The following is a 15,301-nucleotide window of genomic DNA, read 5'->3' as shown; positions in this document are numbered from 1 at the left end:
ACAGGCAAATGAGCAGGGTTTGGAAAATAGCTTGAAAAAATCACTTTCCCGTTGAGATAGATAGAAATAGTTTGAGACAAAGTTGTAGCCCGGAAAATTTCCTATAAGATAGTTGTCATGGAAAAACTCAAATATTTCCACGGAATTCAGGAAAAATTAACCATTTTACCCCAGGTTCCTCTACAGGTAAGTAAACTATTCACACTGGTAAAAATAAAAGTACACTGTATTTGTAACAAATAAAAACACCTTTACAGTGTATACCTAACAATTTTAGTCGATAAAACAGAATTTGCGAGAAGGGCGGGAACAATAGAAATCTATAAACTTTTAGATCTTTAGATTTACAGATCTTTAGTCTTTCCGATTTACTTAATTACCAAATAAATACCATTAAATGTCTAATTTTAAATGAATTTTCCTTAAAAAAATTATAATTTACTAGGAAAATGTAAAAATTTCACTAGAAAACGCATACACTTTCGCCTTTCTACCATCATCTTGTCGGTCCGGAAAGAAAGAAGATGGTATTGGTATTACACTGCAATGAATGGGTGTGCGATGTTGTGTTGCGGTGTATTTCCACCTGGGGGATACCTTGTTTCAAATAACACAGGTACAAAGCCACTCGAGTCGTTTCACTGTATTTAGTGACACGCAGGCTATTTACAATTACGGATTATATCTGAAAGAGTGTTCAACTTGCGCTAGAGTCCAGTTTAATTTCTGGTTTCTCGGACGAATGAACTATCTACGAGGTGGTGCCTGGTGAAGTTAATAAAAATTCCTTTGCTCAAATTCTTTTTCACCTTCCCCCCGTCTTGTGCCTAAAGTTAAATATTAAGTGAAGAAAAATCTACTAAAAAGGTGATAAAAAGTGTACCTGGCAGAGGAATATTTAATTTTTACCGTATAGACTTCATTTTTTTCGCCAATGTAGTGTCTGTTGGATTTTTTTCTCGGCTTTTCTTCAACATCTTCCACTTTATACAGTGTATTGTGCAATCCATTAAACGGCGCTTTCGCGAATGATGGTGAAGAAGAAAAATTCAGGGTGTGGATTAAAAATTAAATTTTTAAGAAAAATCTAATTGCTCTCATTTAAAAATGGAATTTTAGAAGAAATGGATAAGTGAATTCCTTTTAGAAGCGCAAATAAGAGAGCAATGATTTAGTGAATAAAAAAATCTCTCATCAAATAATGGAATATAACCTACGCCACATCACAAGCCTTGAATAGCAGGTGCAATGTTAATTGAACACCATGGGAGATAGACACCTCTTCTTCGTTTTTTTCTTCTTTCACTGCAAATTCACGAGTCTTCACAACGAAAAATGGCGTCAAAAGTGATACTTATATGTGAAATTCATGTCACAATCGTATCAACGAGTAGGGAACTTTCTCGGGTGAAAAAAAAATTAAATCTGTAGATATTCAAATTTTTGGAAACTCACCATCATCACGTACAGTTTCCATTTCCATTTTTCAATGGAATATTGTTTAGAATTATATACTTTCTGACTATATATATTCAGATATATATACACGGTGTGTCCATTGAGTATTGGAAAGTGTGTGTTATGTACGTATATGTATTTTTACTATATCAAATAATCTCATAATGGTTCTCCAGGTATTAACACAACCTACACAGAGACTTGTGTGGATTCTATAGAGCGCGAGCTTTCCACTTTTGATTCTACATACAACATCATCTCTCTTATTGGGATTCATCATCCCGCATAGTCTATGATTAAACTAATTCCCAAGTGAAGTCACATGAAAAACTCGTGCAAGATCCCTGAACATTCATATACCTAGTAAATTTAGATTTCATGATTAAACTCACAGGTTGTCTTCATCGTCTTCGTTATAATAATAAAAAATCTCTGACACCTCGTCACAAGTCACGAAATTGCGATAATTGAACTCTCATGACGCGCCCGATTAATCTACTTTTGTCGCGCATTTTCAGATAAAATTGTCGGAGTAAAGGTTTTTTTTTTATTCAACAAAGCCCCGACCTTCTTCAATCTGATATCTCAACTCAAATATTTTGTCATTATACCACATGAGGGAATTATTTATTTTAGTCTTATCGCACATTTATTGCTTGCGATTCTAATCATTACCCAATCCTTTATCTCATAAACTTGTGTCTCAGAATTACGTGAAAAATCACATAAAAGAGATTACAATTCTTTTCCACACTATTATCGTAGCTTTATGATCAATGAAGATACTTTTTATTAATTTATTGCAAAATAATTGCTGAAATGACAATATCATCTTCTTGGCGGATTAAAAATTTTCCAAAAAAAAAATCGATGCGTAGTCAATAAGAAAAAGCTCATCTTCGAAATGATCATCGCGAAAGTTCAACATCTGGCTATCGTGTGGGTTATTGAACTTGTCCTTGCATTTGATATGTTGATTTTATTGTGTCTACTGTTGCTATTATAAATTGGATTGACACACTGAATGCCATATCGCACTCCATTTGTCACCGTTCCCCCAGTCTCAGAAGCTAAATGTTTAGCAAATAAATTCACAACCAATTTCTACATCATTATCGTACTTTCAGTGAATTTCAAATACCTAATATCACCAACCACACATTTATGCTGGAAAAATAAGAAACATTAAAGAGAACCTAAAGCCCAACTCAATACATTCACTTCTTCACACCTACGGCAAATTTATGTGAAATTCTTCTACCGTAACAGTAATTTTCGTTTATGTGTTTAGACATCACACGATGGTATAATGGAAAATATAGTATATGCTATATACTACATCGGTTTTGTATATATTATTCATAGTTTTTCCGTACAGCACAAAAAAATATAATAAAAGAGACAATAATAACCGTCTGATTTATCTCTACGAATGAACAAATTTTCGAGTTTAGCTTTATAATACACACCCAAATTTATTTTTTAAGAAGAACTCTGCAATAGAAATTTTTTCTGGATATTTTTTGGGGGAGAAATATTAAAGGAAACGTTTGTTCAATTCTAATGTACGTGCTAAGTGGTGCTAAGTTAATCTAAATAAAAGAACCAAAAATATTAAATCATCTTTCCAAATATAAATGAGAGTTTTGTTTGTAATCAAAGAAAAAGAGTTAGATATCTACATGAAATTAAGGGGATTTTAACCTATAGTGTTCAAGATTTTTTAGAATCATTTGCGAAGTCTGACTTCAAAGTCATGTAGAAGGATCAATTCTTATTAAAAAATTTTTAAATTTCGTATGAAAAGTTGTTAAAACTCTTTCTTTAATTGAATCTATTAGATTTTTATGACCGAATCCTGATTAATATCGATAGTGTTATTCCTTTAATGATTGATAGGTATATTTTTTTCAAAATGATACATAATATAGAATTTATAAAACATTAACTTCCAACTTATTATTCTAATTAATACATTAAAAAGAATCCAGAAAAACTTTTCCATCAATTTCTTTTCTTAGTAATACCTACACAAAAAAGTAACTTTATGCATTCATGAGCAAGATTTATTATTTCACAAGGTAACTTGCAGACACATTTTTGCAATCTTGCATCTAAATTAATTTTTTTACAAGACAGACATTAAAGAATTTCGCTATTTTCGTTTATGTGAGAAGTGTTACATAGTAAATTATTCTTCTTGTTTTAAGAATGAATATAGTCAAAAGACATTCTCATTTATTTAAATACCGCCTTCAAACAAACTACTAAAGTCTCAAAATTATACTCTTGTATATAGAATTTCTCCATCTTCATCGTTAAAATTCAACTTCACGTAAATTTATTCACGTTTTATTAGAATTCCACCGAACATTCCTTGATAGCGATGCATTCACATCGAAATTCAATGGAAACTTCACTTTTAATTAATTCTATCGGAAAATGCATAGAGGATCATGAAAAGAAAAGCATATTTATATACACAACCTAAAAATAAAAATATATACATCATATGAACATATGTACATATATTGAAGATAATTGCCATATAAGATGTTTGGTGTAAAAATTAGCATTGCCTGAAGAATTTTTGTAGTGTGTGGTAAATGCTTAATTCATACCTGCAATGCAACTACAATCACAGTTGATTTACAAGTTTTTCTCAAATATTTAAAGGACGTTAATGTTTTTTTTTTAAAGGAAGGATTTGTGTAAAAAGACTCAAATAATAAAAGGAGTTTATTCACTGATTTATGGATAAACTTCCTCATTCTGAAAAACTTTGACACAATTAATAATTTTACAGAGGATAAAAAAAGAATACTGAATACCGAAAGAAATTTCCCATTTTCCAGCGGGAACAGCTGTTATTTCACCTTTAAAGACTTGCCCAAAAATGAAAAATATTTATAACTTTTGAAAGCAATAGAATTTTTCAATCATTCTTATTTGATCCTCTTAGGATCTTTATTAAAGAAATTTTTGTGAAAAGTTTTTCAAATTACGCAGAAAGTACTGTTTTAGGTAATTTTTTTGAGTTCTTATTTCTTCAAATTCGTCTGTTTTGTTTTATATAGCGAAACATTATTTTAATTTTATTTTGAACGACGTATCTACTCAAATTCTAATTTTGAAAAGACGAAAAAAAAAACAATACAATCTTGCAAAACTGCAATGAAATGTTACATATTGAGAAAAGGAGCCTATTCAAGCCTATATGTATTGAAACCTGATTTAAAGAAATAATTTTAACTCGTGTTATCTACTAAAAAATAAAAAAAAAAGTAATAAATCGCCAAAAACCTACCATTTTGCACTAAAATTACTTAGAAATGTTCCTAAAAGAAAAATTTCTATGAAGCCGGTATAAAGATTTCCCAGTTTGTCCCTTTAAACGTTTCAAAACATTCCTGACAATATTTCGAAGCACGACGAACCCACCAATCCAAAAGCATCATTATATGTATTACTTTTTTTGAATATTAAAATTAGGCAATATATACCTATCTATTCAGTTAAGGCGTTGATTCAAAATGAGAGAAATCGCGCGGAAGGTATGAAAATTTTAGCAAAATATATTTAGAAATTCAAAAATGCGAGTTAAAATGAGCGTAGATGAATAAAGTAAATGGGGCTTAACTCTTTGTACAAATTCAATTTAAAAAAAATTACATTGAATAAATTCTTTTCATCGCATATCCATATGGTATTGGTCAGTAAAGAGACCCCCCTGGATAAATTCGCCTCTAAGGTGTCTTTATGTTTGAGCAAAACAGTCGCAGGTGAGAAGAGTAAAAAAAAACTCGCAAGTAATCGACTTGACTCACCTGATTGAGAGGGAACAACAGTTAAGAATACACATTAAAAATATATGTGGAAGAATGTGGAAAGAGAGGCCATAAGAAGAAAACCCAATGGAAGTGCTGCACTGCGAATATTGCCGATGCACAGTGCTCTAATGGCAATTTATTTCTCGTATACTATCATATTATAGAAAATAAAACCCCCTTCGACGGAATCGTCATCCAATACATAGGAATCCGCGAGCAAATTGAGCGTTAAGTGAGTCTGTTTCTTTTCCAAGAGGTCAATGAAGCGAAGAGATGGTGATCGTAACACGAGTAAGTATTTCCCAAAAAAACAACTCTTTCCTACACACTTTTATTTTCTTTCTCCTTTTTTTTCTCTGATCAACCATTGAAATTCTGCATAAAATACTACCTCTCCTATGTTTCTATATAATATTTTTTTGAATGCTTAAATGCAGGGTGGAGAATTCAAAAATAGCATACGCGTAGTTTCAAATTGTAACACACTTCACGCAAAATTCAATAGTTCATTGTCTTTTATTTATTGGCATACATATCGGTAAAAATTTGATATGTAGGTAGTACATACAAACAGATGTATAAGCTATAAGAGCGCTAAGAGGTTAAATAATTCTGATAAGAAATCACACATAAAAATTTTGAGTTTGTATTTTGATTTTGTTGCAAGATAAGGAATTTATCACGGAATTACCTGACAATGAGTTTAAGAATAATAGAATGATAAAAAATATTTTTAAAGTAAAATAAAATATTGAATTTCAAAAATATTCCTTTGATGAGTGCGATGTCTACGCAACAGAAATGTATGCACATTTTGTGCAGCATGAATGTGTTGCATTATGCATCTTTGATATTGAAAAAGGTATAGATAAAGAGAAATTCATTGCATAATAGGTAACATTGACGTTGAAATCATAATATGTAGTGAAGGTCTGCGTACAATGATTACCTACTGATCGAGAAGATGTAGAGTTGAATGAAAATACAAAGCCTAAAGCATATTATATTGCGATGAAATAAAATGAAAATTCCCATAATTTTATTATTTTATCATGACAAAAATTTCTAAATATAAAAATAAAGTAAAAACGAGCTCTTATACATATTTTCTCACAGTTTAAGTCAAGTTTCACTGTATGTTTAATCAATGTGCCTAACACTCATTGTTCATTTAACATAATTTAGCCTTTTCTAAATGAATGATTAATTTTTTTTCTTTCATTGATTAATTTTTCTTTCAACATATTTAATTATTTTCTTTATTAAATCCTTAAAATCCTTTCTAATCCTATAGGAAATTTTTTCTCATAGGAGATTAAAAGATAATCATGATATCGAATTCTTAAACGATAAATAAGAAAGTCTATTATACAACCCTATAAGTTCTAATTAACCTTGTACTTTTTTTTTAAATCAATTAAATAACAAAATATTGGTTTTAATTGAAAGATAAGAAACCTTCAAGTAGAGCTATCTATGTATATAGGTAAAAGCTCTCTCTGTACCTACATATATAATTTTAATTAAAAAATGTTTAAAATACAATGAAATTCACGGTGCTAGGTGTTGATATATAAGGGCTGCACTACGTGATAGTTTTAGGAAAGTGAAAGTGCGAAATGACCGGAGAGAGGAAAATGTAATTTCCCCCATGCGGTGGGTGTGCATAAAAACATTACACGTTGTCGAGGAAATTGAGCCCTACATTCTGTTTGAATCGCGATGAGCCAGTGAGGCCCCGTCTGACGAGGATATTTCGTGGTCTCTGGCCTTCGTGACTTGACATCAAACTGAAAGAAATTGCCAGTAGTGGAAGCACGCCATCCGTGGGTATTTATAATTCCTCCGTCTGCTACACACTTTTTTTTCTTTCTCACACAATTGCTCACCTTTCCACCGCATAAAATGCATCACATCGCTGGCCAAACACATTGGAAATAGGAGGAAAGGGTCTGGCACAACAGAAAGAAGCTCTAAATGCGCTTTATGTATTATATATGTGCCTATATATATGTTTAAGCTACATTATAGCGACACACTTCCGGAACATTTCACATAATGGGTCGCTCTTACGCACAGTACAACTCACTACTGCTTCTATTTTCAGGGTGACTACATCTGGATCGAACCCGTGACTGGGAGGGAATTCGATGTAGCAATTGGTGCTCGAGTTATCTCAGCTGAGGGACGAAGGATTCAAGTGAGGGATGACGATGGGCACGAGCAATGGCTTACGCCGGAGAGGCGTATTAAAGCAATGCACGCATCATCGGTGCAAGGAGTGGAAGATATGATATCCCTTGGAGATCTCCATGAGGCGGGAATTCTCAGAAATTTACTCATTCGCTACAATGACAATCTTATTTATGTAAGTGTAACAACTTTGAAAACTTATATTTATCGCTCACACGGTGCTTTATTGAAATGCTAATTCGTCTGTTGAAAATGAATCTCACCAGCAAAGAGAGATTCAGTAATGGGAAAATTTCTTCACAATGTGGAAATCACCAGCTGCTTCAAGGTAGTCTGGAGAAATAGTTTAGAAATGGAATTATATATAAACTACCTCTCGAAAACCCCAATATTGAATACTCTCTGCAATCACTAAAATACCGAACCAAGACAATTAATTTGACCCACAAAATGCTCAATGTTGTTATTAAAAAAAATTTTTTAATTCTTCTTCTTTCAGACCTATACAGGATCAATCCTGGTAGCCGTAAACCCATATCAAATACTTCCCATCTACACCGCTGATCAAATAAAACTCTACAAGGAGCGGAAGATCGGTGAATTACCCCCACATATTTTCGCAATAGGCGACAATGCGTACGCACACATGAGGCGCTACCGCCAGGATCAATGCATTGTGATTTCCGGGGAATCGGGTGCAGGAAAGACTGAGAGCACCAAGCTCATTCTGCAGTATCTGGCGGCCATCAGTGGAAAGCACTCGTGGATTGAGCAACAAATTCTCGAAGCAAATCCCATCCTCGAAGCCTTTGGGAATGCCAAAACAATTAGGAATGACAATTCCTCGCGTTTTGGCAAATACATTGATATCCACTTCAGCAATAGCGGGGTTATTGAGGGGGCAAAAATTGAGCAATACTTGCTGGAAAAATCTCGAATTGTATCTCAAAGTCCCGATGAGAGAAACTACCACGTGTTCTACTGCCTTCTAGCTGGGTTGTCCTACGAGGAGAAAAGGAAGCTTGAACTGGGTGATCCGAAGGACTACAAATACCTTACTGGTGGGAATAGCATAACGTGCGAAGGGCGAGAGGATGCAGCTGAATTTGCTGATATTCGTTCAGCAATGAAAGTTCTCCTTTTCTCTGATAGCGAAATTTGGGACATTCTCAAACTCCTAGCGGCTCTTCTTCATTGTGGAAATATAAAATACAAAGCCACCGTCATAGATAATCTCGATGCCACGGAAATAACGGAAAATATAAATGTAGAGAGGGTGGCAAATCTCTTGGGGCTGCCAGTTCAGCCACTAATAGATGCCCTCACGCGAAAAACCCTCTTTGCGCACGGAGAAACAGTCGTATCAACCCTTTCCCGGGAACAGTCTGTCGATGTGCGAGATGCATTCGTAAAGGGTATCTACGGACGCCTATTCATCCTTATTGTGAGAAAGATCAACAGCGCCATTTATCGACCACGAGCCTCATCGAGAAATTCCATTGGAGTTCTCGATATTTTTGGTTTTGAAAATTTCGATCAAAACAGCTTCGAACAGTTCTGCATTAACTACGCCAATGAGAATTTGCAGCAATTCTTTGTGCAGCACATCTTCAAGCTTGAACAAGAGGAATACAATCACGAGGGGATCAATTGGCAGCACATTGAATTTGTGGATAATCAGGATGCTCTAGATTTAATTGCAATCAAACAGTTGAACATCATGGCATTAATTGATGAGGAAGCAAAGTTCCCAAAAGGAACTGATCAAACAATGCTGGCTAAATTGCATAAAACACATGGTTCACATAAGAACTATTTGAAGCCCAAGAGCGACATTAATACGAGTTTTGGGCTCAATCACTTTGCTGGTGTTGTCTTTTACGACACAAGGGGTTTCCTGGAGAAGAATAGGGATACATTTAGTGCAGATCTACTGCAACTTATTAGCATATCGAATAATAAATTCCTTCAGCTTGTCTTTGCGGAGGATATAGGGATGGGGGCTGAGACAAGGAAGCGAACCCCAACACTGTCGACACAATTCAAGAAGAGTCTGGATTCTCTCATGAAAACCCTCTGCAGTTGCCAGCCATTTTTCATACGGTGCATCAAGCCAAATGAATCCAAGAAGCCAATGATGTTTGATCGTGGGCTCTGCTGTCGGCAACTACGGTATTCCGGTATGATGGAAACCATCCGTATTCGACGTGCAGGCTACCCCATTCGGCATGGTTTTCGGGAGTTTGTTGAGCGCTACAGATTCCTCATATCTGGCGTTCCGCCAGCACATAGGACAGACTGCTGCTTGGCCACATCGAGAATCTGCGCAGCTGTTCTGGGAAAGTCCGACTACCAGCTGGGTCACACGAAGGTCTTCCTCAAAGATGCTCATGATCTGTTTCTCGAACAAGAACGCGATCGTGTGCTAACGCGCAAAATTCTCATCCTACAGCGCTCAATCCGTGGTTGGGTGTACCGAAGACGTTTTCTGCGTATGAAAGCAGCTGCGATTGTTATCCAAAAATACTGGAAGGCCCATTCGCAGAGGAAGAGATTTGTCAAGATGAAAGTTGGCTACATGAGACTTCAGGCTCTTATTCGATCGCGTGTTTTGAGTCATCGCTTCCGTCACCTCAGAGGTCACATTGTTGGCCTTCAGGCCCATGCTAGGGGGTACTTGGTGCGTAGGGAGTACGGTCATAAGATGTGGGCCATTGTTAAGATACAATCGCACGTGCGCAAGATGATTGCAGTGAGGAAATATAGGAAACTAAGGGAAGAATATCGCCGCTACAACGAGGCTCTACGCCTCAGAAAGATCGAGGAGCAAGAACTCAAGCATCAAGGCAATAAGAGGGCCAAGGAGATTGCTGAACAACACTACAGAGATCGTCTCAATGAAATGGAGCGCAAGGAGATGGAGATTGAAATGGAGGAACGTCGTCGCGTTGAAGTGAAGAAAAATATAATCAATGATGCTGCCCGAAAGGCCGATGAACCCGTGGATGATAGCAAACTCGTGGAGGCAATGTTTGACTTCCTTCCCGATTCAAGCAGTGAAGCACCAACTCCACACGGTGGCCGTGAGACGTCAGTATTCAATGATTTGCCATCGGTTCACTTGGATCACCAAGAGGAGATTATTGGTCCAATGCATCAAATATCAGAGGATGAGGAAGATTTGTCGGAGTTCAAGTTCCAGAAATTCGCAGCTACGTACTTCCAAGGCAATGTCACTCATCAATATTCACGAAAACCCCTCAAACACCCCCTTTTGCCGCTTCATACGCAAGGTGATCAATTGGCAGCTCAGGCACTTTGGGTAACAATTCTCAGATTTACTGGAGATCTCCCTGAGCCACGGTATCACACCATGGATCGCGATAATACGTCCGTTATGTCTAAAGTCACCGCCACATTGGGTAGAAACTTCATTCGTAGCAAGGAATTCCAGGAAGCACAGATGATGGGACTCGATCCCGAGACATTCCTCAAGCAGAAACCTCGATCTATACGCCATAAACTTGTTTCCCTAACACTGAAACGGAAGAATAAGCTTGGTGAAGATGTACGTCGTCGTCTGCAGGATGAAGAATATACAGCCGATAGCTATCAGTCATGGCTCGAATCACGCCCCACTTCAAATCTCGAGAAACTCCACTTCATCATAGGTCATGGTATACTAAGAGCTGAACTCAGGGATGAGATCTATTGTCAAATATGCAAGGAGCTCACGAATAATCCGTCCAAATCTTCTCATGCCCGTGGATGGATCCTTCTATCACTCTGCGTTGGGTGCTTTGCCCCATCGGAGAAGTTCGTCAACTACCTGAGGGCCTTTATTCGTGAAGGACCCCCAGGATATGCGCCATACTGTGAGGATCGTCTCAAGAGAACATTCAACAATGGCACACGCAACCAACCCCCCTCATGGCTTGAACTTCAAGCCACCAAATCTAAAAAACCCATCATGCTACCGATCACTTTCATGGACGGCAACACTAAAACTCTCCTAGCAGACTCCGCTACAACAGCCAGGGAACTATGCAATCAACTATCGGAGAAAATTCAGCTAAAAGATCAATTTGGATTCTCCCTCTACATTGCACTGTTTGACAAAGTTTCTTCATTGGGAAGCGGCGGGGATCATGTGATGGATGCCATCTCACAGTGCGAACAGTACGCTAAGGAACAAGGTGCTCAGGAGCGTAATGCGCCGTGGCGTTTATTTTTCCGAAAAGAAATCTTTGCACCCTGGCACAATCCCACTGAAGATCAAGTTGCTACGAATCTCATCTACCAGCAAGTTGTACGTGGTGTAAAATTCGGAGAGTATCGCTGCGACAAGGAGGAAGATCTAGCTATGATTGCAGCTCAGCAGTACTACATCGAATATGGCAATGATATGTCCATGGAACGCTTATTTACACTCCTTCCCAATTTCATTCCTGATTACTGTCTCACGGGAGTTGAGAAAGCCATGGATCGTTGGGCTGCTCTTGTTCTGCAGGCCTACAAGAGAAGCTACTACCTAAAGGACAAAGTGCCGACGCTTAAAGTGAAAGAGGACATTGTCAGCTATGCCAAGTACAAGTGGCCCTTGCTCTTCTCAAGATTCTACGAGGCATACAGGTAAGAATTTCAATGTTTTTTCATCTTTTTCGTTAAATAAAATGAATCTAATTTAACTTTCTGCATTATTCACAGAAATTCCGGTCCGAATCTCCCCAAGAATGATGTCATTATAGCAGTTAACTGGACAGGCGTTTATGTTGTGGATGATCAGGAGCAAGTCCTTTTGGAACTTTCCTTCCCCGAAATAACATCCGTTGCCAGCCAAAAGACCAACAAAGTCTTCACTCAGACCTTCAGTTTATCCACAGTTAGAGGAGAAGAATTCACATTCCAAAGTCCCAATGCTGAGGACATACGGGATCTTGTTGTGTACTTTTTGGAAGGACTTAAAAAGAGGCAAGTCCAGAGAAGTTTGCAAAAAAAGAAATTATCTAAATTACTCTCTTTCCCTTCTAGGTCTAAATTCGTGATTTCTGTGCAAGACTACAAGAGTCCCGGGGAGGGTACGAGTTTCCTATCATTCCTAAAAGGTGATCTAATTATTCTTGAAGAAGACAGCACAGGAGAGACAGTGTTGAACAATGGTTGGTGCATTGGACGATGCGAGAGAACACAGGAGCGAGGAGATTTCCCTGCAGAAACTGTCTATGTTTTGCCAACACTCACAAAGCCACCAAATGATATTTTGGCTCTATTCAGCGTGGAAGATGCTCATCATGGAAGACGCTTGAGCACGGTATCCAATGGTGGTACTGAACCACGTGATCGTCCGCATAATTTAGCCGAATATGCATTGGATCACTTCAGACCACCCCCCAAGAGGACAATGTCTAAAACACTCACGCTAAGCTCCAAGCGAAATAATGAAGAATTGTGGCGATACTCAAGAGAGCCTCTTAAGCAGCCATTGCTGAAGAAATTGTTGCTGAAGGAAGAACTTGCAGAAGAGGCGTGCTTTGCTTTCTCGGCCATTCTCAAGTATATGGGAGATCTCCCGTCGAAACGTCCCCGCATTGGTAATGAAATAACCGATCACATCTTCGATGGGCCGTTGAAGCATGAAATACTTAGGGATGAAATCTTCTGCCAACTCATGAAGCAACTTACAGACAATCGAAATAGAATCTCCGAGGAGCGTGGTTGGGAACTAATGTGGCTCGCTAGTGGACTCTTTGCATGCAGTCAGGGTCTACTGAAGGAGCTCACACTCTTCTTGCGTTCCCGGCGGCATCCAATCTCTCAGGATTGCCTCCATCGTTTGCAGAAAACCATTAGGAATGGGCAGCGCAAGTACCCACCGCATCAGGTGGAAGTTGAGGCAATTCAGCATAAGACAACACAAATCTTTCACAAAGTCTACTTCCCCGATGACACAGATGAAGCATTTGAGGTGGATTCCTCGACACGCGCCAAGGATTTCTGCCACAATATCTCTCAACGTCTCAATCTACGCTCAGCCGAGGGCTTTAGTTTGTTCGTTAAGATTGCCGATAAAGTAATATCCGTCCCTGAGGGGGATTTCTTCTTTGACTTTGTGCGTCATCTTACGGATTGGATTAAGAAAGCCAGACCAACACGCGACGGGACAAATCCCCAATTCACATATCAAGTGTTCTTCATGAAGAAACTCTGGACCAACACTGTACCCGGGAAGGATAGAAATGCCGACCTTATCTTCCACTATCATCAGGAGCTACCGAAATTGCTGCGAGGATATCATAAGTGTGCCAAGGATGAAGCAGCTAAATTAGCAGCACTTGTCTATCGCGTGCGATTCGGGGAGAGCAAACAGGAGCTCCAAGCTATTCCGTAAGTCTCAAATGATTCACCTTCCAGATAGAGAAAAAATTTCTCTTAAAAAAAATTCTATTTCTCATTCATAGTCAAATGCTTCGTGAACTTGTACCGTCGGATCTAATTAAACTGCAAAGCAGCAATGATTGGAAACGTTTAATTGTGGCGGCATACAATCAGGATGGAGGAATGAGTCCCGAAGATGCAAAAATAACATTCCTCAAAATAGTCTACAGGTACGTTAGCTAATACACCTTTTGTGATCTCTTAAGTTAAGAGATGACCAAATGAAATTTCTTTTTCTACTTAAGATGGCCAACTTTTGGATCTGCCTTCTTCGAAGTTAAACAAACTACTGAACCCAATTACCCTGAAATGCTCTTAATTGCCATCAATAAACACGGAGTCAGTCTTATTCATCCGCAATCAAAGGTAAAAAAAAGGCAAAATAATCATGAAAAAAATATCAAAAAATGAACGAATCCTTCCTTTTTTCAGGACATTCTTGTTACTCATCCCTTTACGCGGATCTCAAACTGGTCATCGGGCAATACGTACTTCCACATGACGATTGGTAATTTGGTACGCGGATCGAAGCTTCTTTGCGAAACATCTCTTGGCTACAAGATGGATGATCTTCTAACTTCCTACATATCTCTAATGCTCACAAATATGAATAAGCAGAGGACAGTGCGGATGAACTAAGTGGCACACACAGCATTGATTTCAACCCCCTTTTAGTTTTTTTACAAGATATTTAATTAGCCAGTGCGCGGTACTTAATAAGGAGAATATTCTACAAGATTTAATTAATTGCATTATTTATTCAAATTGTGGATTTTTTGCAGTCCCAAAATTTATGAATGAGAAGAAAATCTGTCAATTGATATGTGTTTGTCGTATCAAAAGGAATCACATTGCATAATTTTTTCTTCATAGCTTTTAGTCAAGTTATTATTAATAACAACGTGTCCTGTCCCCTTTTCTTCCAATGTATTTTTATTGATTTTTTTTGAATGATATTCTGGATTGTAATTTGTATTTCGTTATGTTTTATACATAATGATGAAGCATATTTATGTACTTCGTTATATATAAAAGATCACATTTTAAAATAAAAATTTTAATTCTTTATAAAAATAAAACTACAATTTGTTTTTATCGTGGATTTTTCATTCTCTTGTTTCGATGGAAAGTTCTATGGGTTGTAGAACTTTTTTTTTCTGAATAATCTGGCTCTTAGACTTGAAATACTTTATTTGTCAGATTTTTTATTGAATTCCTGGTCAACATTGCATTAGAATTAGAAGCTTTTCACATTTTTCCGTGATTTGTTGTGTTTGACAATTCTTTTTTTAAAATCCTTTTAAAGCCTATTATTAAGGGGGGTCTCTTGGGCAAATTGTTAGAATTTACACATTTTTAATTTTGTAATTTTTGGGGTTTTTCTT

At 37.1% G+C, this 15,301-nt stretch overlaps 2 protein-coding genes across 2 annotated transcripts in view; both read left to right on the top strand.

The window, feature by feature from the left end:
- LOC129790342 (clavesin-2-like) overlaps positions 1–15,301 on the top strand; it is an 891,203-nt gene that overhangs the window by 232,429 nt on the left and 643,473 nt on the right. The gene's annotated exons all lie outside the window — the stretch shown is intronic.
- On the top strand, positions 655–14,995 carry LOC129790096 (myosin-VIIa). Its single transcript, XM_055827326.1, has 9 exons — positions 655–867; positions 5,453–5,579; positions 7,396–7,656; positions 7,981–12,113; positions 12,189–12,452; positions 12,513–13,865; positions 13,940–14,086; positions 14,162–14,282; positions 14,349–14,995. The coding sequence occupies exons 2-9, from the start codon at positions 5,562–5,564 to the stop codon at positions 14,553–14,555; spliced, it is 6,504 nt and encodes a 2,167-aa protein (XP_055683301.1). The 5' UTR covers positions 655–867; positions 5,453–5,561; the 3' UTR covers positions 14,556–14,995.

This window comes from Lutzomyia longipalpis, chromosome 2, assembly GCF_024334085.1.
Source record: "Lutzomyia longipalpis isolate SR_M1_2022 chromosome 2, ASM2433408v1".
NCBI classification, from domain to species: domain Eukaryota; kingdom Metazoa; phylum Arthropoda; class Insecta; order Diptera; family Psychodidae; genus Lutzomyia; species Lutzomyia longipalpis.
The sequence above is the reverse complement of the archived record's forward strand: the minus strand, read 5'-3'. Positions and strand labels throughout refer to the sequence as shown.